The sequence below is a fragment of the Phalaenopsis equestris genome, unplaced genomic scaffold (assembly GCF_001263595.1).
Source record: "Phalaenopsis equestris unplaced genomic scaffold, ASM126359v1 Scaffold001042, whole genome shotgun sequence".
NCBI classification, from domain to species: Eukaryota; Viridiplantae; Streptophyta; class Magnoliopsida; order Asparagales; family Orchidaceae; genus Phalaenopsis; species Phalaenopsis equestris.
The window spans coordinates 81,647-105,728 of record NW_018165481.1 but is presented as its reverse complement, the minus strand read 5'-3'; the positions used below and the strand labels follow the sequence as shown (position 1 = coordinate 105,728).

Genomic DNA, 24,082 nt, shown 5'->3' with positions numbered 1-24,082 from the left:
GAAATACTCTTTGGTATCTCCTCCCCTAATCCAAAGCCCAAAGCCAAACGAAGAACTCTCCCTATAATTGAGAGTCAGATTGGAGGTAGTTAGTTCGATGCTTGTCAGAGAAGATCAAAGAAAACAATAACCGGTCTACTATAAAACCCGAGTCTTCAGTGGAGCAGTTTAATAAGAGTTAATTAATCATTTTTTTGTCCTTTTGTAGTTATACAAGAAAAATGTCAGCACTAATCCTAAAGAGATTAAGCAGTTTGAGGGGACTCCATTATTTCCGATTGGAATTCCATACATGGGGTTATCAAACAATCGGTTAGCTTAGCTCACTTGTCAACACGACCGGTGATCCCATCAAACATAAAAGGTTGAGTCATCCGGCCGACAGAATCGATCGACAGTTAGAAGTAAAAGTTACTTAGTTATATATTATGTCCAACGGACGCAATCATTCATGAAAGTGAGATTTGCAAGTTCTCATGTAATAGTCCATTATTAAAATTTTTTTTGAAATTTAATAAAGCATAATACATGTAACAAACTTTATTGACATTTCATATATCACATGAATGAATCATAGCAAATGAATACCCACAGATAATTGTTTCATAAACATAGTTATATGCATCATAACATAGTAGCAACATCTATCGTAGGAAAAATCAACTGATATTCATATATTTCAAGCAGATATTCATCTATAATATGCAGGAAGTCTAAATGCAAGAGTGTCTACTATATAATCTTATAAAACATATCGAATGTTATTTTTATTAAATTAGAATAAGATTGTTTCACATGATTTGACAGATATTCGATATATTGTATTATATGCAGATAATGCTAATCTGCAGGCAACTGAACCGATCCTTTATATTGTTTCAAAAGAATCGATGTAACTGGGACTTGGCTTGCTTCTTTGACCAAATCTAACTGTACCTTTTATTGGCCACACTTTTAAAATTATGAAATCTCTAACTTCAAATTACACTACTTTGCGCTTTGGTACACTGCTTTGTGCTTTGGTCATAGTATTTCCTCTATCGATCATGAGTAGTTTTCAATCAGTCTCTGACTATTTTGATTTTCTCTTTGTTTTATTAGTTAACTCAGTACCTAACATTTGACGTTCACCCACTTTGACCCAAATCAATGGAGTTTTGCATTTCTTGCTGTGCAGTGCTTCATAAGGAGTCATTTTGATACTGGATTGATAATTATTGTTATAGGCGAACTCGTTCTTCGTAATGTGATCTTCCCAACTGATTCCAAAGTCGAGAACATAAAACTTTAGCAAATCTTCCTATACTTGAATTATTTTTTTTATTGTTTGCCAGTTTTTGGATGAAATGTTTGCTAAAATGCAATTGCGTACCCAAACCTTTCTGAATGTCTTTCCACAATCTAGACATGAATCTTCCATCTCTATTAGAAATAATGACTTTTGGAACACCGTGCAATTTTATAATTTCTTTGACATTCAATCTGACCAACTTTTTAACTAAATCTGTCTGTCTGATTGACAAAAAGTGAGTTGGATTTGATAGTCTGCAATAATCACACAAACATTGTCTTGATCTTGCCTGGATCTAGGAATTCCCATCATAAAATCCAAAGCAATTTATTCTCATTTTTATTCGTGTATCGACAATGATTGTAGTAATCTGCTGGGTCTGTAATGCTTAATCTTTACAATCTGATAAGCTCGACATCGAGACACATATTGAGCAACATTCTTCTTCATACCTGACCACCAAAATATCAATTTCAAATCCTTGTACATTTTAGAGCTGTCTGGATGAATTTTGTACCTGAATGATGAGCTCATGTAAGATTTTCTATCTTAAATCACAATCAGTAGGTACCCATAACTACAACTTATTTCTTATTACACCATCTTCATCAACTGTCATTTTGGTCTTCTTTCCTGATTAAAGTTGTTTCAAAAGTTTCAGATATTCACTATTACTTTTTTGAGCTGTATTGATTCTATCTATCAAAGTAGGTTGCACTGTCAACTGATGTAAATACCAACTATCTTCTGGTTTTCTAAATTCCAACGGTAAAACATCAATTTTTTTAATCAACTCTAGCTCTTGAGTAATAATCCAGCTTGCATTACGTGTGGATTTACTGCTCAATGCATCCGCAATTGCATTTGCTTGGCCAGGAAAATATTATATATCCAGATCATAATTTTTGATCAGCTCTAACCATTTCGCTTCCTCAAATTTAACTCTTTTAGTGTGAAAATGTACTCTGGAATTGGATGATCAGTAAAAACTTGTCATTTCATGTCGTACAAGTAATGTCGCCAAATCATGAGAGCAAGTACTATAGTAGCTAACTCCAGATTATGCATCAGATAGTTCCTTTCATGTGACTTCAACCGTCTGGGTGCATGAGCTATAACTTTTTTATTTTGCATTAAAATGCAAGCCAAACCAAGTCTTACAACGATGTATCAGTGTGAATTTGAAATCCTTTCGTATCTGATGGAATAGTTAACACTCGAGCAATTGTCAAATATTTCAATAACGCTTGAAAACTGTGCTCACATTCTGCAGTCCACTCAGATCGAATATCTTTTCTCGTTAACTTGGACAACGACATAGCTATCTGTGAAAACCCTGTAATATCTAGCGAATCCAAGGAAACTGTATATATGCATAACATTCTTTGGAGTTGACTATTCCATAATTGCTGTCACCTTCTAAGGATCAACTGAGATTCCTCAACTGCTCATAGCATGCCCCAAAAATGCAATACTTCACAACCAAATCTCACATTTTGAAAATTTTGCTTGCAGCTAATTTAATCAGCAGCTTCAAAGATATCTTTAGATGCTAAAACTATCTGCAACTAATTTAATCAGCAGTTATCAACATTCAGTGGCTCTAGTGTTCGGATTTGTCTTTTTCTAATTTTCATTTCTATTCAAAATATTTTCAGATCTTACTTTTTGCGCTGCACTTGGCCTAAAAGATTGACCCTTAGTACTTTCTGATTCTTCTTTAGGAGTATTCATCGGTATTGACAATTATTATTCAAATGCAATTTATTATATATTAATTTTATCGTGCACGCATGATACCTTAAGTCGTATGGGTTACCCATTGCAGATTCATCAACATATATCTCTGTATAAGTCAATTCAGATTTGATCTCATTTTAACTTCTAAGCCTAACACGCTTCTATCATTTTCTTCATCAAATAACCTAATTATGATAACATTTTCTGTTGCTTCTCAACTTTCCCCACCTTTAACGGTCGACTAAGTGTGACAGAGGTGGACAATCTTGCCTGACTTAATGCTTATGAACACTCATCCTGACTTGCAGAATTAGGACCCAGTAAGTGATGAATTAGTCTACCTAAATTGCCACAAACATACGTGATACATTACATTTTATAATGTATTAATATTTATAGTAAGAAGCATGAAAAATCAAAACATCAAAATATGTAAACTATATAGAGTCGTTAAATCTAACCTAAATAAAATATATACTCAAAAGCTGTACAAGCTCCCAAAACTATACATTGCAAAATTGTACAAATCATATCTGACTATTCACTCTGGTCTTCCTTATCTTTTCCTTAAAGGTAACAACATAGAGTGAGTAATAACGAGTTCATTAAAATAATTAAGATTAAATTAAAATTTCTTTTATATAGAAAAGTAATATGTTTGCTCACATGAAGATGTACATATCTACACACAAGTCACAATATGCTAGAATCGTATAAAATATGAAAAAAACCTGCTATATAAAAACAAGATTAATGTGTAAAACATGAGACACAAATCTTAAGTATAATCAAAAGTATGTTCATAAGCTGCTTATAATATATAATCATAGTAATGTTATTTACTTATTTTATAGATGTCATTTCATAGTACTGTCACTTGTAAATGTATAGGCCTCAACTATTTTCATCTCCTATTATTAGGGGTCTTTACCCTGCCTCAAATGTCATATAAATTATCTATAAAGGTTGATCCTCCCTGCATAACAATTATTAATAGCTTGCTTGATACCAATGGTCCCTTACATACTGTCACAGCTTGATCAAAATGGTTTAAGAATTTCGTCGCCTCCTGAACACCAAGAGTCGGGAATATCACATCCCTGCATAATGTACTTGCAAACATTTATATAATAGTCTACCTATAAAATTCCTTTGATATTTCTTAAAGTATAATACTTGTAACAAACATTTATAGACATTTCATATATCACACTTATGAATCACAACAAATGAATATATTTTGATAATTATTTCATAAACATAGTTATATGTATCATAGTATAGTAGCTTCACATGTATCATAAGAGAAATCGACTGACATTCATACATTTCAAACAAATATTCATCTACAATATGCAAGAAGTCTAAATGCAACAGTGTCGAATATATAATCACATAAAGCTTATAAAATATTATTTTTCTTGATTTAACACGATTATTTTACCTGATTTGACTAAGCAGCACTATGACGAGTTCTCACATGCTCGTCTCAAGCTCACAGCCTCATATAAATAACCTGTAAATCATATACATCGTAGGAATTCATGAAATTTCAGCTTGTATCATGATTTAACCCAAAACATGATTTATTTTCAAAAACATATGTCAAACATGTTTCTTAGCATAAATTCACCCCTTTGATGCGACTATTTTTCTCCCCAACTCTTCATAACAGCTCAATCTTCTCTTCCCCTTCACTGATTTTGTGCTAATGGAATCTCGCAAACTACTTTAGACACTTCTGACAAAAGTTTGATGTCTTCGACGACTATCGAAAATGAAAAGAGACACGAATCGAGGCAAACATCAAAATAGAAACAAGAGGGAGGAATGAAAAAAATGTCTGGAATAGCGAGGAAGAGGGATTCATACTCATTGAAATCGCCCCAGAAGCCCTTAGCGCAAGTTGCAGCACCCTTACAGTGCATGTCTTCCTTGTTTGCGCCCTACTACAGTGGCTTGAGCAGAAATCCTTCTAGGAGAGCGAATTTGGCCAGGGAGAAGGAATTGGAAGAGGGGAGGAAATTCGAAGGCTCTGGAGGGATCCTATTTGACCGACTCAGCTCTAAATATTGCGTGATAGGTTGGTTGGATACAATGAGGGATGCAGGAGATTAGGAAAATAATTAAGATTTAATTGATGTAATTAAAACTATAGCATTAGAATTTTATATCTCTTAAATCATTCATAATTACATTTAGTGTTTTATATTGAATTGATCAATTTCATGCGTAGAATATTATAAAAATCTTTCATTTGAATTTCAGAGGATGCAAAATTTAGTGTACTTTATAAATTTGCGAAATTCTTTACCTAATTTCTAGAATTTGGGTGCTACTTGGCCTAGCTTGGTCCTCTTTGTTAGGGCTTAGTACTGGGCATCAAATGAAGAAACATAGAAATTTTAGTATTTTGCCTATAAACTAAAATTAAGTTAAATTTAACATATAAATCTATTTATCAAAGTGATCAAGAAAATGCTTTTGATAATGGATATAAATGAACTTCTATTTTTATTAGATAAAACAACTACTCTTTAGGCCCATATTTTAATCATAAATTCAATTTTTAGCAAATTATCACAAATGCTTAATTTGATCTAGAAATTTTGCGAGAGCTGCATGAGCAAAGTTCAATTGTGATATTTAAGTTTAAAACTCTTTTTGTTAGATTTTTAGGTTTAAAACTATTTTTGTTAGATTTTTAGATAATTAAATCAATTTTACCCAATTTGAGTTATTGAGCTAAATTAGAAGAAACATAATTGTCCATTAATTTCATTAATTTTTAGGCTTAGACAACCTTCGATTGGCATTCTTTCTATATTTGGAATCATCTTTGAGCATTCACAAGCTTTTAATCATTCTATGATCACATTGATCTCTGAGTTATCTATGTCTCAACCTTTTAGCAGCTTGAAACTAACATGTTCTTCATTTCACTTAATGTAAATTATTAGATTTAATGTGAAAAATATAGTCAATACTATGTCATATACGACAGAAATAAAATATATAGCAAAACCTGGAAAGAGAAATTTTTTTAAAGATGCGAGAAGGAAAGATACTATATCTTTGATGAAATAATACGAACATGATATTTTATAAAAACTATAGAATAAAATAAATAATTAAATAATGCTAAAAGAATTCGAATATTGAAGGTCAAAGGATTTAAGTCATGACAGTTAAGTAATTTTTTTGCTTGCATTTGTGCCTTGTAAAGTATGGTTAGAAGAGTAAATATGGTCAATGTGCGCAATTTTAAAAATAAAGTAAAAATTAAATTAATAGCATGAAACTATGGGAAGGCTATAAGCTATTGGATATACTGGAATTATAATAGGATATCAGCAATGAAAAAAAATATTTATAGAGACTGAAATGGTTGATTGATATAGTAGAATGTTGATAATATTGTACAGAAAGTGCACTTGTACACCCATTTTTGATAGGTGTACTTTTTGTTTCTTTGACTTTGAAATAAATCATTTGTAATTATTTCATCATACCTGCAACAATATGAATCTAAAGCATTTCCTAAAAAGTAAATACTATCAGGTATGTCTTTGCAAGGCCTGCTGGTAAGCGCTGCTTTGTTGTTTCTTCGAATGGTTCTACAGTTAGCAGACTTCGTAATGGCTCAGTTCTACATCATTTTCCATCTTTCTTGCCTAACGGCGCCAGGAATAAAGATATATCAGCTCCATCACATGTTTATTGTATACTGGATTGCATATATCACGAGGTGTGCTCTTAAAATAGTTGCATTACTTCCTACTTTATTGACATACTTTTTCTTGAGCTGCAATTAATGTTGATGCTATCTGGCAGTTTGATCAAACATATTACGTGATTGATATGGTTTGTTGGCGAGGATACTCATTATACAACTGTAGTGCGGAGTTCAGATTCTTTTGGTTGAACTCGAAGCTTTCAGAGTCTGGAGCGTGTAATCCGCCTTCAACATACCATAGGTATAGATTCAGTGTTGTACCAATTTGTGATTGTAACCAGATAGGCTTGCATAAAGCATATACAGGCAGCTTTACGTTTGTCAAAGATGGTCTACTGTTTTACAACAGGTAAGAGATTGGCCTTCGTAGTTATTCTTGCATCTATACATAAATTCTTGTGAAGTTGTGTTGTACATGCATAAATATGCGTATTCAGGCACAGAAACAGAGAAATAATATTTATGTGCCAAGCATGCATGTTACCTAAGAATTCAAATTTTGAAACATTGATGTCTGTTCCTTAATTATTGTTTCATTGCACACCAATTGCGCAGATGATGCTTTGCATGTATTTGTAATACTTTTCTTGTTTTTGAGCAGTTTAAGCTTGATTTTGACTATCTTATGCGATGTAAAAAATTAAATTACAGCCTTGTGTTATAACTTTGCTTCTGCATTTGTGTTGCAACATTTTCTTCTTAAACAAAACCATGGATATAGTTTTTTGAACTACTCAATGATAATTTTGTTTATCTTGCTATCAATAATTAATGCTTTCACAGATATCAATGCTTGCCATTGGCTAGTTATTAGAACCATTGAATATAGTTTTTTGAACAAACTCTGTTTTCAATCAAATTCCTGTTCTGCCTCAGACATGCACACTATCAAACGGGAAACACTCCATTAGCACTGGTATGGAAGGATGATCTCTGTAGCCAATATGTTTTGGATACAGACAGCAAAGGACATGTTCCAGCCCAACAGCAGGTATAAATATATAGTATGTAGTTACTCTAATGTTCAATTCATAATAAAGATGATTGTATTTCATCACGGCCAGTCTTGGGGCTTGGAAGCGCCGGAAGGACCATCGGATGGTGAAATTAAAATTTTCTATTAATAATAATTTATAATTTAAATAATTTGAAAGAGTCATTAAAGAAAATAATTTAATAGACCAACTAAATGTTTATCTCTCAGGTTGCTGACTTTGCCTTTTGTACACTTTATCTTTTCCAGTACTCGTCTTCTATTTAAAAGCTTGAATCTGACAAATATTTTAAAAGAATATAATGAGTTATCAAAAATAACTCAGTTGAGTAATTAAACTTCTAAACAACGTTAACTCGAGGAAAGAAGACGATATATGTATGTTTTTCTTTCCTATTATAGAAAATTATATAATAATCTATATAAAATATACATGACATTGCTCGTGGAATGAATCCTAAATTTTTCGCATGGAATATATTTTACTTTTAAGGTTTAATCTTTTAATATTAGTATAATTCATACTTTTAACTTTTATATTCATTTCAGGATTACCGTCTAAACATAACAAAACACATTCCTGACTGATAAATACCCAATCGACACAACCGAATGCATAACACGTTTATTATTGTCTAAGGTGGAAAAGTGTCTGCTCACCCCTAACTGATACTATTGCGGAAGCACAACAATTAATGATATAAATTGCATAGAATTAGACTTTCTTGAAATGGGATTGTTCATGTTTCATTTACATAATCTTTAGCTTTTGTGAAGTTCATAAATTTTGAGTATGAAATTTTGTATGGGGAGATTTTAATAATTGTTAAAAAATAACTAAGTTAGTTTGAATGGTTTGAGCACAATCATCTTGACAGTTTCTTTATAATGAGAATAATGTCTCCACTCGAGCCATAGAACGACAGAGAAGGAAGAAGATTCACGTGTGTAACCCTAATGGCAGTATCATTGAGATGGAGGGCGGCGTTTGACATCAAGGCTTGGAAGGAGAATTTGTCTGTCAAAGTCAGAGTAGTGCGAGGGAAGGCCGAACACGTGCGCTTGCGAAGAAAGAGGACAACACCACTACTGCAGTGAAGGTGCTTATTTCTCGCTTAAGGGAGGCTTGACCGCTCCCGATGCGAAGGAAAGGAGAAAATGGAGGAAAGAAGAAGGCTCTTCGTATGGGAGAAGGCAACCGAGAAAAATCAGAGAGAAAGGAGGAGGCAGGGAAATGTTGTGCAAAAAGAAGGAATTCATGTGGGAAACCGAGCCCTTGCGTGCAAATTTGTGGTATGGGGAAGGTAAAACTGTGATTTCATAAGAAGGTAAGGGTTTTTTTATGGGTTTTATGTTTTTTAGTTATACAAATTATTTTAGTAAAAAAATATTATTAAGTTAATTTTAAATTTTATGATTTAATAACAACTAAGAAATTAAATTAAATGATTGGGAGAGATCAAGATCAGCTTTTGTACAACAGAGAAAGAAGTTCAGTGAGGTGAGGTGAGGTAAGGTAAGGTTTTAATTCTTAATTTGGAATTTAACATATTTATATGAATCATAATGATTATTGTTTTATGAATTAATGACAAAAATCAGAAAGCAGGGAAGGATGACATTTGATTTGAGTTGAGAAGGGTGACAACAGTAAAGGAATATATTTTAAGCAATCAATATTTAAGATTAGATGATTGTAAGATGCATAAATTGAGATATTTGAATTCAAGTAAGGTTAATATGAGTAATTCTGTTTCTAATATTCAAATAATATTTTTATTTACAAATTTATTATTGATTGCTTTTATATTTTATTCCATTGTAATTTAAATCATAATAGATTCGTCATATTATTTGATAGGAAGATATGCGTGTTAACTAATTGCATAAGGATTTTCTTATAAATTTATTAAATTATTTCATGATATTTAGATTTTAGTAGAGGTGCATATCTCAATTATTATATGGCTTTTAGATGTGGTAGAGGTGCATTTATTCATTGGTAAATAAATATAAATTATTTTATAAGGAAATAATGTGTGTTATGATGAATGAAATAAAAATATTATATATATGATTTCTTGCATGTGCATGCTAAGAGGAGTTCACCCTCTTATGGTATCAGTGAGGATGCCAATGTGTCTGCACCTACTACCTTAGACAATTGTGAAATTTAGATCACTAACTATTATGTTGATGAGAAAATTGAAAAGAGGTTAGTAGACACCCTATCATCTCAGACAATTTTGAATTTTAGTTTACTAATTGCTATGCCAACGAGAGTGTTGGTTAGGGGTGGTAGACACCTTTCGACTTATGCGTTATGTTGAGTGAACCGTATATGTATCACACAATGGTGTGTTAGGTTATGTTTAGACAGTATTTCTGACATAAATGTCAAATTTTAAGAGTATGAAGTATACTAACATTAAAAGATTAAAGCTTGAAAAGTAAAATAAAAGATATTGCATGTAGAAATTTTAGGATTCATTCTATGAGCAAATGTAATGTATATTTTACATAAGTTATTATTTGATTTTCTATAACGACGTGGGATAGACTAACAAATATGTTTTTTTTTTCTCGAATTACTTTAGTTTAGAACTGTAATTATTCTACATAGTTATTTTAAATAAATCATTATGTTTTAATTTTTTTTTAGATTAGAGTTTTTGAGTAGAAGATGACTATGTGAAGAGAAAATGTGAACAGAAGGCGAAATCAACAACATGAAAGTTAAACTTTTATTTGGTCAAGTAAATTATTTTTTTTATTAGCTCATTTAATTTTTTTAGATGTTAGTGACAGAAAATTAAAATAAAAAATTTTAATTTCACTGTCTGACCATCTATTTCCACTTTAAAATTTCTAAGCCCTTGGCCTTGACATTTTTTGCTGGAATGGTTTCTGTTGTGAGTTGTGTGGTTAGAGGGTTTTATTGGGTTGTATAATTAGAGAGTTTTATTGGGTTTATTTGTTAAACATTGTAACACTTATTTAAACACATCTGTTGAATGAAATAGTATGTTTTAACATCAAATTAATCCTTTTTGGTATCAAAACCCTAGCGAAAGGTGGCAGAGCTTCAACTTTCTTGCGTAGAGTGGTGCAGAGATGGATACACGCGAGAGAGATGGGGCTTCTATTCCAGCATGAAGAAGAGGAGCTGAAGGAGGAGCTTCCTTACATGCGATTGTGCCCTAGCCGAGCGTCAAAGAAGAAGAGGAGCAACAGCGGAGGATATCGGTGACGAGCATCAGGAATCGAAGAGGAGGAAGTTGCAGAGGTGACAACATGTGATTCTGTGCAATAAATTCGAAGAAGAAGAGAGGGAAGGGGTGAAGCATGCAGGAGCGATTCAGGTCGAGAGTATAGAAAGGTAGGGGTTTTTAATTTAATATATTAAGTATATTATAAATTATTAATAATGGGGTATTTTGTTCAATTTGTTTAATATTAATAAATTTTACATTGATGAAAATATTATAAGTAATAATTTCAAACCTAAAGTTCAAGTATTGCTATCTAATAATGAAGTTTGCTAATTAAAGTAATAATAATAATAATAATAATAATAATAATAATAAAGTTTAGTAACTTGATTATTTTATATTTTATAGGTGGTAATTTGGAAGTGGTGACCAACTCTAATAGCAAAAAAAAATCATCCGCTGTTAAGGTGAGTACTTGTACTTTTAAATAATAATAATAATTTGTCTATTATCAAATATTTTTATAGTTAATGATATTTATGTGTGCTTTATTCTGATTGAGATATTATTTTCTTCATTAGTCATATTGTTATGGATGTTGTAGCTACTTACTCATCCATTTGGTATATGTTTTATATAGTATATTGAATTGAATGCGATGAATACATATGTTTATGAGGATTGCTTGTGTATACTTGACTGGCTATAATAGAGCAACCCGTGATGGTACTAATGAGGGAACACTAATGTACCTGTGCACGTAAATGTAAAAGGATCTTGATATTTGATGCGTTGTGACTGACATAAAATTTTAAACCGTGCCACCTGTGACGGTTGTATAGATATGAAACAATATTGATATGATAATGATATTGACCCATTTGAATAACATGTAAAATGTTTATATTAATTTATAAAGAAGTTTATTTGACATGCATAATTTTCTTTTTTTACTTGTATTGCTATAGTTTAGAAATATAACTATTCACTAGTTTATTTTGCTCACAGTTATTTTAACTAATTTTTTAGGTTTAATTAAATTATCAAAAGATGAGCGATAAACGATAAAACATTTATAGAAGACACAAATAACCATCAACGAAGTAATTTTAATTGTATTGCTTTAATTTGATTCGTAGTGGCTATTTTATCTATTAAATTGAAGGTTAATATAAAAAATTTAATTCACACCACCCAATCGTCTATACTCGGCTTGGTTAATTCCAAGCCGAGGATCGGGTCGTGACAACTGAGGTACTGAGCCAAGGAATTAGGAGTAGATAGAAACGACAATGCTTGGAAGAAATAATGCAATCTTTTTACGACCATAACAAATGAAAGCAGACTTAATTGAGTGAAGGAGTCGGGACTGGATCCGAGGGGCAACCTCGGGAGAAAATTGCATGACATCTGGAGGTTTGGAACGAGCAGTTGTGAGCAGAACGAGATTGCGTCCGATTTAGAGTCGGAGAACATTTCTTCGAAGAGTTTCGGCCTTGACCAGTGAACCACGGTAGCTATAATCCCAGCAGAGGGCTGCCTCCAACTGCATTAACACCTTTTGCTAAGGTAGTTTTTCAGGCTAAAGAACATTAGAGTGATGATGAAAACATGACAAGTGGAGAAGAACATGGGACTTTGTAAGGTATTGGTTTTGACAGTGCATATTATTTAGGAGGGAGATAAGATCATGATGCTTCGCGGTGACCCCAATTTTTGTGAGACTTTGGTGACACTCAAGACCGTGGTGATGACAATTTAGGATGCAGGGCCAAGATTTTTTATTGAGTTGCATAACATGGAAGAGACACTTGATACAGAATTGGTAGAGATTCCCAATATTGATAAGCTACTGGATGAGTTGTTTGGGGTGGCAACATTCTCTAAGATTTACTTGAAATTAGGGCACCATTAGATTTAGATGCTACTGAAGGATTGCATAAGATGATAATTTGAGATGTTGAGGGTCACTACGAGTTTTTTATTCTATAGAAAGGATTGCTAGATGATGATGCCAAGTGGGAGTCATATGACAGAACAAATTTTTCCGCCTTAAGTACGCATGTTTTTTTGGGGGGAGTAATGTTATGACGGTGCCTAATGGAAATTTAGTCTTTATTATCCTAAGAGAAATTTATTTTTTATTATCCTATGGACAATTTAATCATTTATTTTTTTATTGTTTATTATAAATATGGTTAATATGTTTAGAGTTGGGGTTATGCATGAGATTGTGTGTCACGTCCAAGCTGATAGCTTGGAATTAACCAAATCAAGAACTGATAGTTTGGATAAATCTTAGGACAAATTGCCCTCAGATTTAAAACTTCCAATTTGTAAAAGAGCCACTAATAAAACATCTGTAAAATACAGATAAAATTGAAACATCCAAAATATTAAAAGTTTGTAGGCATCTCAAGCCTACATATAAAGTGTTTAAACAATACAAAAAAATCACAATCACATCATAAATTAGTACTTGTCAGTTGCAGTTTCTCTCTTGTAAATCAAGTCTCTCATATCAGACATATCATATATATAACTTGTCAGTTGCAGTCTCTCCGTTGAGACTGCTGATACATCAAAGATGACAAAATCAAGTGATTTTTATTAGGGCTACTTCCATTCACCAAATTTTCATTCATCAACTCAACTAAAATTTAAATATTAAACTACTATTAATTGAGAATGCTCTCTCATGAGTAAGATGGGTAATTAATAATTAGGATTTCTGCCCATAGAAAGTTTTGTGTCTAGATCTAAACAAACTCTAATTTGAATATAGGAGTTCCAGTTAAACTAATCCTAAATTTTCTCATGGAAAATGAGTTCTCGATTTTGAAGGTGGGTTGTTGCTTTGTTTTAGCGATTAGTCCTTTTGCAAGTTGATCTTTTACTCCACGAATAATCTTATCACACAGAGGCTTCCATTTGCCACCACTGCTTAAATTGGTAAGGTGGAATCGATCATTAATGGTAGTAAAAAACCTTATATTCTTATGAAGTAGTATGACTTGAACTCTCTTCACATGTAGTAGGTGTACTTCTTATTCTATGACAATTCAGTTTTATTTATTGATAATTAATCTCTTGAAGCAATCGAGTGCTTGCTAATAAGGTGTATGTCACGCTTTTTGGTTTTTTTGGTACCATCTAATGCCAAAGTTAATTTTTTACGAGAATATTTTTTAAAATGTAGAGTGCTATCCCTGAGTGTGAAATGATTTTGGAATATTAAGTTACTCTAAAAATATATATATCATGCACATTTTTTTAGTAATTGCTGAGTTTTTTTTTTTTTTTTTTTTTGCCAAAATGAACAGGTTGTCTTGGAGTTGCAAGAGGATGGAAATTTGATGACGTCTGATGACCATCCAATTGTATTGGGCTTCTTGGAGAGAGATTTTCTACAGAAGGTATCACTAGCTCACAATCATTCTGGTCAACACTTTGTTTATTATCTATTTATCTAATTGAATATGCATCTACATGTTTCCTACCTTTTAACACTCCTGGTGTTCTCAACTATCCATGTTAGGAAAGTTAAATCAAGTATTTTTTTTGTGATAAATTTTCTGCACTAGGAGATGGTGAACTTAGAGCATTATAGATGTATTCAGTGCTCATTAGTGTATTGTATCAACAGGGACGCTGAGCAATAAGAACTCCTAGATTTTAAGAGAGAAATTAGCTCTGGGACTCCGTTTTTGCTTCTTCAATCAGCAGTAGTACCATTTTTGCCTGTTCAGAAGCCCTCATTTTGGCAGACTATGGTCCAATGATTGCTGTTTTCTGAAAGAGCCATGGCTACTTAGCTTTACTATTGCCCAGGGGTCATTCTTGCATGTTCAATTATTTAATTTTGTTCAATTTTAATTGTAACACCCAATTTTAAGAAATCAGTTAAAATTTTGGTGGCTTTAAAATGTATCCCAAATTTCATATCGCTTAGTTTTTGATCTTATCAATTTTATAAAATTCTATGTGTCATATCGATCAATTTGATATATAACACTATGTATGAATTTTTAACGGATGAGAAGTTACAAAATTATAAAGTGTAGACTTAATTAAATCTTAAACACCCTAATTAAACTCTCTAAGCCTCGGCACTGTTCCCAACCGACCACTTTGCACTTAGCTATGCATGCATCGACTTGATTTGATTGAACGACTGAGAACTTTAGGGAGTAAGTTAAATTGCCACATACCTTTTTTATTTCCCATTCCCTCTCGCATTTCCTTATTTCGCATGGCTGAAGCATATCTGCGACGAATGAACTGTAGCTAGGTGAGCTGTAGACGGAAATTCAAAGTTCTAGGAGGTAACAGTGAGTAGCTATTCCTCTTTTATGATATTATAGACATTCCTTTCTTTTCTTAATTTTCTATTTTAATGTTTGCCACGAATCAGTGCACTTTTTATTTTTGGTCGCCTTAGCGGGAGGCGATCTTGTGTCGGAGACTACAAATTTGATTTGTGGGCATCTATCTGAGTCCTTAGCTAGTAATCAATGAAGTGAATGGGATAGGAGGAAGGGGGAAGAGGAATGGAAGTATCAGAGAAGAGCTGGTTATGCGGAGAAACCCATTTGAGGTAAGAAAGTTGTGTTTGGGTTTAAATTATGAATAAGCCAAGATTTCATGAAATTACGAATTTCAGGTTGTTTAAACCAGGAGACTAGTTTGGGGAAACTTTTTGTAGGGCTTCTCTATTAATTTAGGTGAAATAATCTTGTGCTAACTTAAGAAAAATAACTTTCTGTAAGTCAATGTGATTATGTATTTAACACTGTTGCATGTAAAATTTTTTGCTTTATTATGGATGAATATCTGCATAAATTCTATGAATATAAATTTATTGTCACTTACAATACCTAAGATATTACTATATTATGAATTTGTTTAATATATTTATGAAATAATTTACTCTCAGGTTTTCATTTACTATGATTCATGCATGTGATATATGAAATGCTTATTATGAATGCATGTCACATGAATTATGATTTAAGAAATGTCACAAATAAAATTATAAGTAGACTATTACATGAATATTTACGAGTACATTTGATATGGAACAATAAGATTCCCAACTTGTATTCAAATAAAGATGAAACTCCTGGAACCGTTGGGATCAAATGGAGATCCGATGGTACCAGGGGCTATTGATAATTGCTATGTTGGGGAGACCCAATCTTTATCAATAGTTAATGTGGCCTTCAGGATGAGTGACGACCCAATGATATGTCATGATATGAAAATAGTTGAGACTTATATGATTACAAGTGATAATCCTATAATTAGCTTTAGGACCCTTATTATAAATATGCCAATAATTATACCTGAATGAATGAAATGCATATTTTATACAACAATCATGATTCTCTTAATTACAAACATTTCTTTGAAATGTTTTATACATTTATAATATATTATGATATGTGTTGTGGACATATACATGAGTTATTATTGAGCATGCATGTACTTTTTTATCTAAAAATCTTATTTTGACATTGATTATTTTGCTGAGTTTATTGTTGCTAACTCTAATTTTATTGTTAACTTTTGGGAAGGGGTAATCAGGACGAATAATCATATGTGATTTGTATAATTTTTGCATTTCATAGTTATGGCTATGTACTCTTATCATGTTAAATTTATCAACTCTATGTATAGATATATATGTTTTGATGATATAATTTCCATGTTTTCGAATGTATATGAAGTTGAATAAATTAAGAAATGAAATGTATCAAATATGTTTGTGATAATTTAATTAAGTAAACAATTTCATCAGTCACTTGATCTTGAATGAGTGCTAGTGAAAATTTAGTCCGATCGACTCATTCGCCTTTGTTGCACTACAACCTACCCTTAGGGGGGACCGGTTGTGGTGTCAGAAAGTGATATCAAAGCATGTTTATTGGGTGAAAATAATGATGAAAGCGTTATGAATTTAGATTACATTTTTGATTTAGAAGTAAAAATGAGATCAAATATGAATTGATTTACACAGAGCTATATGTCGATGGATTTGGGGTGGGTAGCCCATACGACTTAAGGTGTCATGCATGTACGATATATTATTATATGATAAATTGCATTAAATAATAAATTTTGCCAAAACAGATGAATATGCCTAGAGGAGAATCAAAAAATACTGAGGGCTAGTTTATTAGGTGAACAACAAAGGAAGAAGTTTGAGCTGAAAATTTCTTGAATAAAAATGATAATCGGAACAGGGCAAATGAGGAAATTATAGCCACTAACATTTCCAAAAGAATTTGTGGCTTATATGTCAACGACTACAAATATACATCAATCATTTCTTTTGGGCTACTGAGACCTGGTATAATCAATGTCAGAAAGAATGACGTCATATATATCTTAGGTGGAAGATTATATGTTATAACGATCATTAACCAATAAGAGTAGAACAATAGTCTGACTGTATGATGTGAAGCTATCGAAGATAAGCCAACTCTAACATTACGTGCCTCCACAACAAATCTAGTATATGTGCGATTGAAATGTTTCCATACTTCTCCATTTGTAGGATGATTCATTGAAATGATTTCCTATGATTTGCTACGATTTAATGTCATATATGGAGTACAACAACAACAAAACCTTTATCCCACTAAGTGGGGTCGGCTACATGAATCCTTTTTCTCCATTGCGTCCTATTTAGTGCCATATTTTCATTTAGTTCAAATAAATTAAGATTATTTTGTATATAATACGCTCAAGTCTTTCTAGGTCTACATCTGTCTTTCTTAACATAAGTTGAATCTAAAATATTTACTCTTCTAATCTGGTCATCAGATGATCGATGTTTAATATGACCAAACCATCTAAGGTGACTTTTTCTATTTTTGTCCGTCACAGGAGCAACACCAACCCTATCACTGATATATTCATTTTGCGTTTTGTCTCTTAGTGTAAAGCCACTTATCCACCTAATCATTCTCATCTCGACAACACCTAACTTAATTTTATGCCTTTTTTTAAAGGTCAACATCAAGCGCCGCAGAGCATTGCAGGTTTCACCTTTTATAAAATTTTCCTTTGTTTAAGCTGTCTTTTCAAGCACACAATAAGCCCGAAGCATTCCTACACTTCAACCAACCAACTTGAATTCTACTAATAACATCCCTATCAATATCACCATCACTTTGAACAATCGACCCAAGATATATAAAGCGACCCAAGATATATAAAAGATATATAAAGCGTTCACACCTTTTAATACTTCGATCACCCATAGTTATATTTCTGTCACTAGAGCTACTACTTCTAAAATTACATTCCAAGTATTCAATTTTAGTTGTACTCAAACGAAGGCCTTTAGACTCTAAGGTAGACCTCCAAATTTCATGTTTTCATGAGCTTTTTCTCTCGTTTTATCCACGAGAAAGATATCATCAGCAAAAACATACCCCAAGGTACATCCTGTTGTAAGTGTCCTGTAAGACCATCCGTAACTAAAACAAAAGAATATGAACTTAAAGCCGAACCCTAATGTAAACCAACAGAAGTAACAATTTTCTTATACATATCGTTAATGACTTGAATATAAGTCATATCAACACCTTTCATCTCTAGAACTCTCCAAAGGATATCTCTTGGAACCTTATCGTAAGCTTTTTCTAAATGAATAAAAATCATATGTAGATCATCCTTGTTATCTCTGAACTTCTCCATCAAACCTCACAATAAATGTATAACTTCCATAGTAGACCAGCCCAACATAAATCCTAATTGATTATGAGAGATCTTTGTAATACGTCTGAACTTATGTTCAATTACCCTCTCCCATAATTTTAAAGTATGACACAACTACTTTATTCCTCTATAATTTGCACACTCTTGTGCATCCCCTTTATTCTTAAAAATGGGGACTGAAATACTCTTCCTTCACTTCTCATGCATCTTTTTAGTTTTTAAAATAATATTAAAGAGTTTAGCAAGCCAAGAAACTTCAAAATCTCGTAAATATGTTCACACTTCAATTGGGATGTCTTCAGGTACTGCAGGTTTCCCACCTTTGGTTTTCTTCAAAGTCTCATCTTCTTTTTTACTAGTACGACAGTAAAAATAAAATATTTTGTTATTATTAACAATATTAAGATCACTAATCCTATTTTCCGAAACTTCATTAAAAAGTTTATCAAAATAACTCACCCACCTATTTTGAATATCTTTTTTAAGAAAAGCTCTTTTTGATTTTCATCTCTAATACACTTTACTTGAGTTAAATCTTACTTTTTTTCTCTTTTTTTCTCTAGTTTATACATATATTTTTCACTCGTCTTAGTATCTAATATATTATAAAGTTATTAAAAACAGAATTTTTAGTGACACAGATTGTTCTCTTAGACTTCCTATGGGCAGTTTTATATTTTTGTCAGTTCTCTAAACTTTTATATTTAAACCAATTTTTATAACATAACTTATTGTATTTTATCTTTTCTTGCACATTATTATTTCACCAACTATTTTTATTTATAGAAATTTTTGTTTTTGATTCTACAAGTATAACTTTTGTCACTTGTTTAATAGTGTTTGTTTCTTTAACCCATATAGAATTTCTTTTTTCATGAACATCCCAAATTTTGAAATTTTGAATTTTACTCATAAAATAATTTTATTTGTATCTTTTAGGTACCCCATCTAATTCTGCGATGATGATTTCTAATTTTCTTTATTTTAAAACTCTTCATCTGAAATTCTAGAACTAATAATCGATGTTGAGTACTTAAATACTCACTTGTAATGATCTTACAATTTTTATATTCTCAATGATCTCTTTTTCTCGTATGTAAATAATCAAATTGTGTTTTATTAGATTCATTCTTATGAGTAATAATATGTTATATCTTTTCTTGAATAATGAATTAGCAATGACAAAGTCATACGCTAAACCAAAATCTAATATAGCTCTACCTTCCTCATTAATCACTCCAAAACCGTAGCCACCATGAATATTTCTAAAATCTTGTATCACTCTACCAACATGTCACTTTAAATCTCCTCCAATAAAATTTTTTTCTTCAAGAAGTATCATTTGTATTAAGTCTTCTAAGTCATTCTAGAATTTATCTTTAGAACCTATTTCTAAACCTACTTGAGAAGCGTAAGCACTTATAATATTAAAATTCTTAGAATCAACAATAATCTTACGTGCTATAATTCTATTTCCAACTCAATTATTTTTTTATAACATCATTTTTCAAACTCTTATCTATAATTACACTTACACCATTTCTAGTGTGATTCTAACCTAAATACCAAAGTTTAAAACCTAAGTTATTAATCTCCTTAGCCTTTTCTCCAAACAATTTAGTTTTTTGAACACATAAGATTTTTATCATTCTATGAATCATAATATCAACTAATTCCATTAATTTACCAGTGAAAATACCTAGATTCCAAAATCCTATTCTAATATTAGTTTCATGGAATAACTTCTTTATCCGAATCCGTCCGTAATGTGAGAACCCTTGCTTATTTGACACTACATCTGGGCGCCGGTATAGCGACCCTTGCACATTTTTCATTATATTTAGATCATACAACATGCCGCTTCCAGGAGATGCCCTAGCACTTACACAATGATAAAAAATATTCATGTCATGTTTTTTTCAACAAGTTTTACATTGGCTGTCAACTACCTGACACAACTCTCAACTTTTCACATCCGGGATTGAGACCGACAATAACAATGCTCATGTCATATATATAGTAGTGCGTATAAAAATAAACTCTCTGAAGACATATCATAAGTGGTAGTTAGAATAGACATGTGTATGTAACTTCCTTCCGTTTCTTATTTTTTTTAATCTTGAGGTTTGAATCTAGAAAAATCACATAATTTGTATGAAGTCTGTGTTACATTAGACTTATAAAATAACATGCACTCTTTTACACAACAATCAATCTTCTCTGATTTCAAACATAACTTGGAGACTAGATTTTTTTTGTGATGTATAAGTTTTCTAGAACTATCTTTTTCAATAATCTTGCAAATTGATTAAGGCACTATCGGGTCACGTTAAACTCAGTTTTAATTTTCCTAACAAATAAGTCATAATGAGATGTTTAACATTCTCATAGATTATTGGGAAATTTTATTTTGTCAATCTCGTCCATAGCATGTCAATACTTTCTGCTTTTTTGCAATTGCCACTTTTACAACCATTCTCTATTACTATTGTTTCTACTTGCATCTCATTTCCCGTCCTTTATTTCCTCAATCACTGTTGTTGTACGAAAACTTCTAACAAGTGGCTGTTTTTCTGGTAATGATTGTTTGTGAGATTGTAGTGCTAGTTTCATCCGAACGACATCTGGAGGTTCGGTAAGGACCAAAATTCATTTGGGACATAATGCCATGGGTTTTTGTTGATAAGCTTGACATCAGAGTCCTGCACAATACAAAATTAGATTCCTGCATAAGCCAATAAAAGGTTCAAATTCATTTTATTTATTTAAATCTATGATGTGGATATATTATGAACCTGATTCTTTGATTCTAATAAATATTAGCGTTTGTATTTTTGAGATGTATTGTATCTAGACTGTTTAGGAGCTGAATTTTATCACAAGCCTTGTTTCAAGTGATATACTCTCTGAATTCTAATCTAGAGATCTCAAAGAATGATCCCAATAGGCACAACTATTATGAATTTCTCAAGATCCAATGGTGTGTAAATCTACATTATATGTAGCTAATCATATACCCATCTTATATGTGTACTAAGCTTGGGCCCTTCTAATGATAAGATCAAATAAAGTTTTTCCCTTTATTAATATTGTCATGTGAGCTTATTAGAGACCATAGCAACAAATCCATGGATCATATTCATGTCTTCATCGAGCAAAAATGATTGCTAAAATTCATTGCATGAGTTGTGTCTACTCTTGTTCTATTGATCCTTTCTATCTCGTTTGATTTACAGCTTCATGAATTATTCAATTTTAATCTGTAAATATTTGCAGTCAGGTTTGCAGGCTGGAAATCTTCTTCGTTTCTCTGTGATTGATGAATGTGTAAAAATTGTTGATGGTAAGCTGGAGTTGGGGGACCTTCAATATATTGGAAAAGCAAATCGTGCACGTGCTTTTGCAGATAGCTACTCAAAGGTTTGTAATGAGTGAAATCTTTTCCCTTCTAGAATTTCTTTTTCGGTAGTCAATAAATGAAATATTTTCTATTTCCTATTCCTATTTCTTCAATTTTTGGCTATTAGTTGTAGATATAGATTCTATTTAGAAAATATAAAAGAAAACTAGTTATGCCTACATTGAACCCACAATGTCAGCTTGGAAGACTAGGGGATATAGTTAACATTGTTCTATCATTTTTATTATCAATAATTCAAAATCTTATACAGGGTTTTGGATTTGTACGATTGCTTAATGGGAGAGATCGATGCATTTCCACCTGGGAATGTTTTGTTTTATATCATCCACCATTTTTTGTAAGAATGAAGATGATGTTCTTGTTGCTACGATATATGATTTGTGTATAATTTATAAAGAATTGCCCCATTTGAAAAAGGCAAATATCTGAAATTATCAATATGCAATACAAAATATGCATTCATATTGCTATACAAAATATGTATTAGAATTTCTTTTTATTAATTGAATTAATGAATTGAAAATTAAAATATAAGTAAAAAAATGAGTAACTACCCTCACTGCAGACATGCATGGTTCAATTCAAGGTTTTGTTCATTCAAGTTTGATTAAATCATAGCTCTATTGTTTGAATTAGGTTCAGTATTGGTTAGAGTGAAGATTCTAAAGCGAAAATAAAAAAAAAAATTTGTAAATTTAATTAACCGACTAGTTTTGCCTTTGGCATTCTTGGTCTTTTTGTTTAGTTAAAAATTCCAGGCGCAACTATGAATAAACTATTTCATTTCTATACTAAGAAATTTGTAACTTCTTTTTATTTCCTTATTTTTTTTCTTTTGACTTCATTTTATTTTTTAAATCTTGAAGAATGACTAGTTTTCCTCTTGACATTTTTCATATCTGTTGTGATTCAAAGCCATTTTTTAGTTTTAATCATTTTACTCTGAATCAAATTTCTTAAGTATTTTATTGTATTTTTTAACTTCCAATTTTGTTCTTACAAAAGAAAAGTTCAAAGGAATAATGTAATTATTCAACCTTTTTATTCCAAGTCAAGAAACCATATTTCCCCTAGTTGAACCTGAACGATTAATTTCGCTTTCAACTCCATCTCTTGGTAATATACTATTTACTCCCATGAATTTAGACATTTTTAACTCATCTAGTGAATGATAACTAAGAGTAAAGCATTTACATGAAACTTGATTATGATTCATGAGCAGGGGTGGGGAGCATTGTCCGATGAGTAAAATGCCAAAATATTTCGTTGATTATTTATATTGGCTTTATAAAGTGCTAAATTAGTCACCGTGGGGGGCCAAAAGAATCCTCACTAGGGACTATTTCAACATGTACTAAAAGAGTTCGGACATTAAATTGATATTATTATAAACTTCAGGACCAAAACAACTTATGGCAGTCCATTTAATTATTCCTCACATCTGTTAATGCAGTATAATCTTTAAAGTATTGATAGGGAAAAACTTTATTGACCTGTTCTGTGTCTCTCATTACCGTTGCTACAGGTATTCTTCCAGTACACAGCCCGTCACAGTCCTCTTCGATTCCACGATCTTATAGCATTCCTCAACCCAAACTACCATGAAAACGCTGAAAACAATGACATTGAGATGATTGGTTGATTCGTCAAGGAAAACAGTTATAATCTCGTTGGCCAACTTAATGAGTTAATTTTGTAGCTAATTATTCCCCGTTTATCAGTAGATGAGGTATTTGCGGAGCTTCCAGATTTGTATCTTATGGTAAGCTATTTGATTTGTTTGGTTATGCTGTTGTAATTGATTAACATCATTTTTTTTAAACAGTAGATATTTGTACTTTGTTTTAAATAAGGGCCTGAATATTTGGAGGTTTGTGTTTGAACTGCCATCAAAGGTTTGCTGATGATCATGGGACAAAAATGACATGTAAGCGAAGAGATTATATATATATATATATAT

The 24,082-nt window shown here is 31.8% G+C and overlaps 1 protein-coding gene across 3 annotated transcripts in view; it reads left to right on the top strand.

The window, feature by feature from the left end:
- The window catches only part of LOC110032870 (snurportin-1), a 33,588-nt gene that overhangs the window by 5,449 nt on the left and 4,057 nt on the right, over window positions 1–24,082 (top strand). Inside the window, exons 2-7 of one of the 3 annotated variants that reach the window (XR_002294886.1) lie at window positions 6,593–6,779; window positions 6,866–7,116; window positions 7,644–7,758; window positions 14,297–14,389; window positions 21,978–22,121; window positions 23,648–23,884. Coding sequence is in view for 2 of the 3 variants with exons in the window: in XM_020736643.1 (XP_020592302.1) it covers window positions 6,593–6,779; window positions 6,866–7,116; window positions 7,644–7,758; window positions 14,297–14,389; window positions 21,978–22,121; window positions 23,648–23,764 (907 nt within the window). In the remaining variant the exon portion in view is untranslated. Of the gene's footprint in view, window positions 1–6,592; window positions 6,780–6,865; window positions 7,117–7,643; window positions 7,759–14,296; window positions 14,390–21,977; window positions 22,122–23,647; window positions 24,033–24,082 lie in introns of those variants that run through there. The other 2 variants (XM_020736644.1, XM_020736643.1) reach the window with 2 other exon arrangements.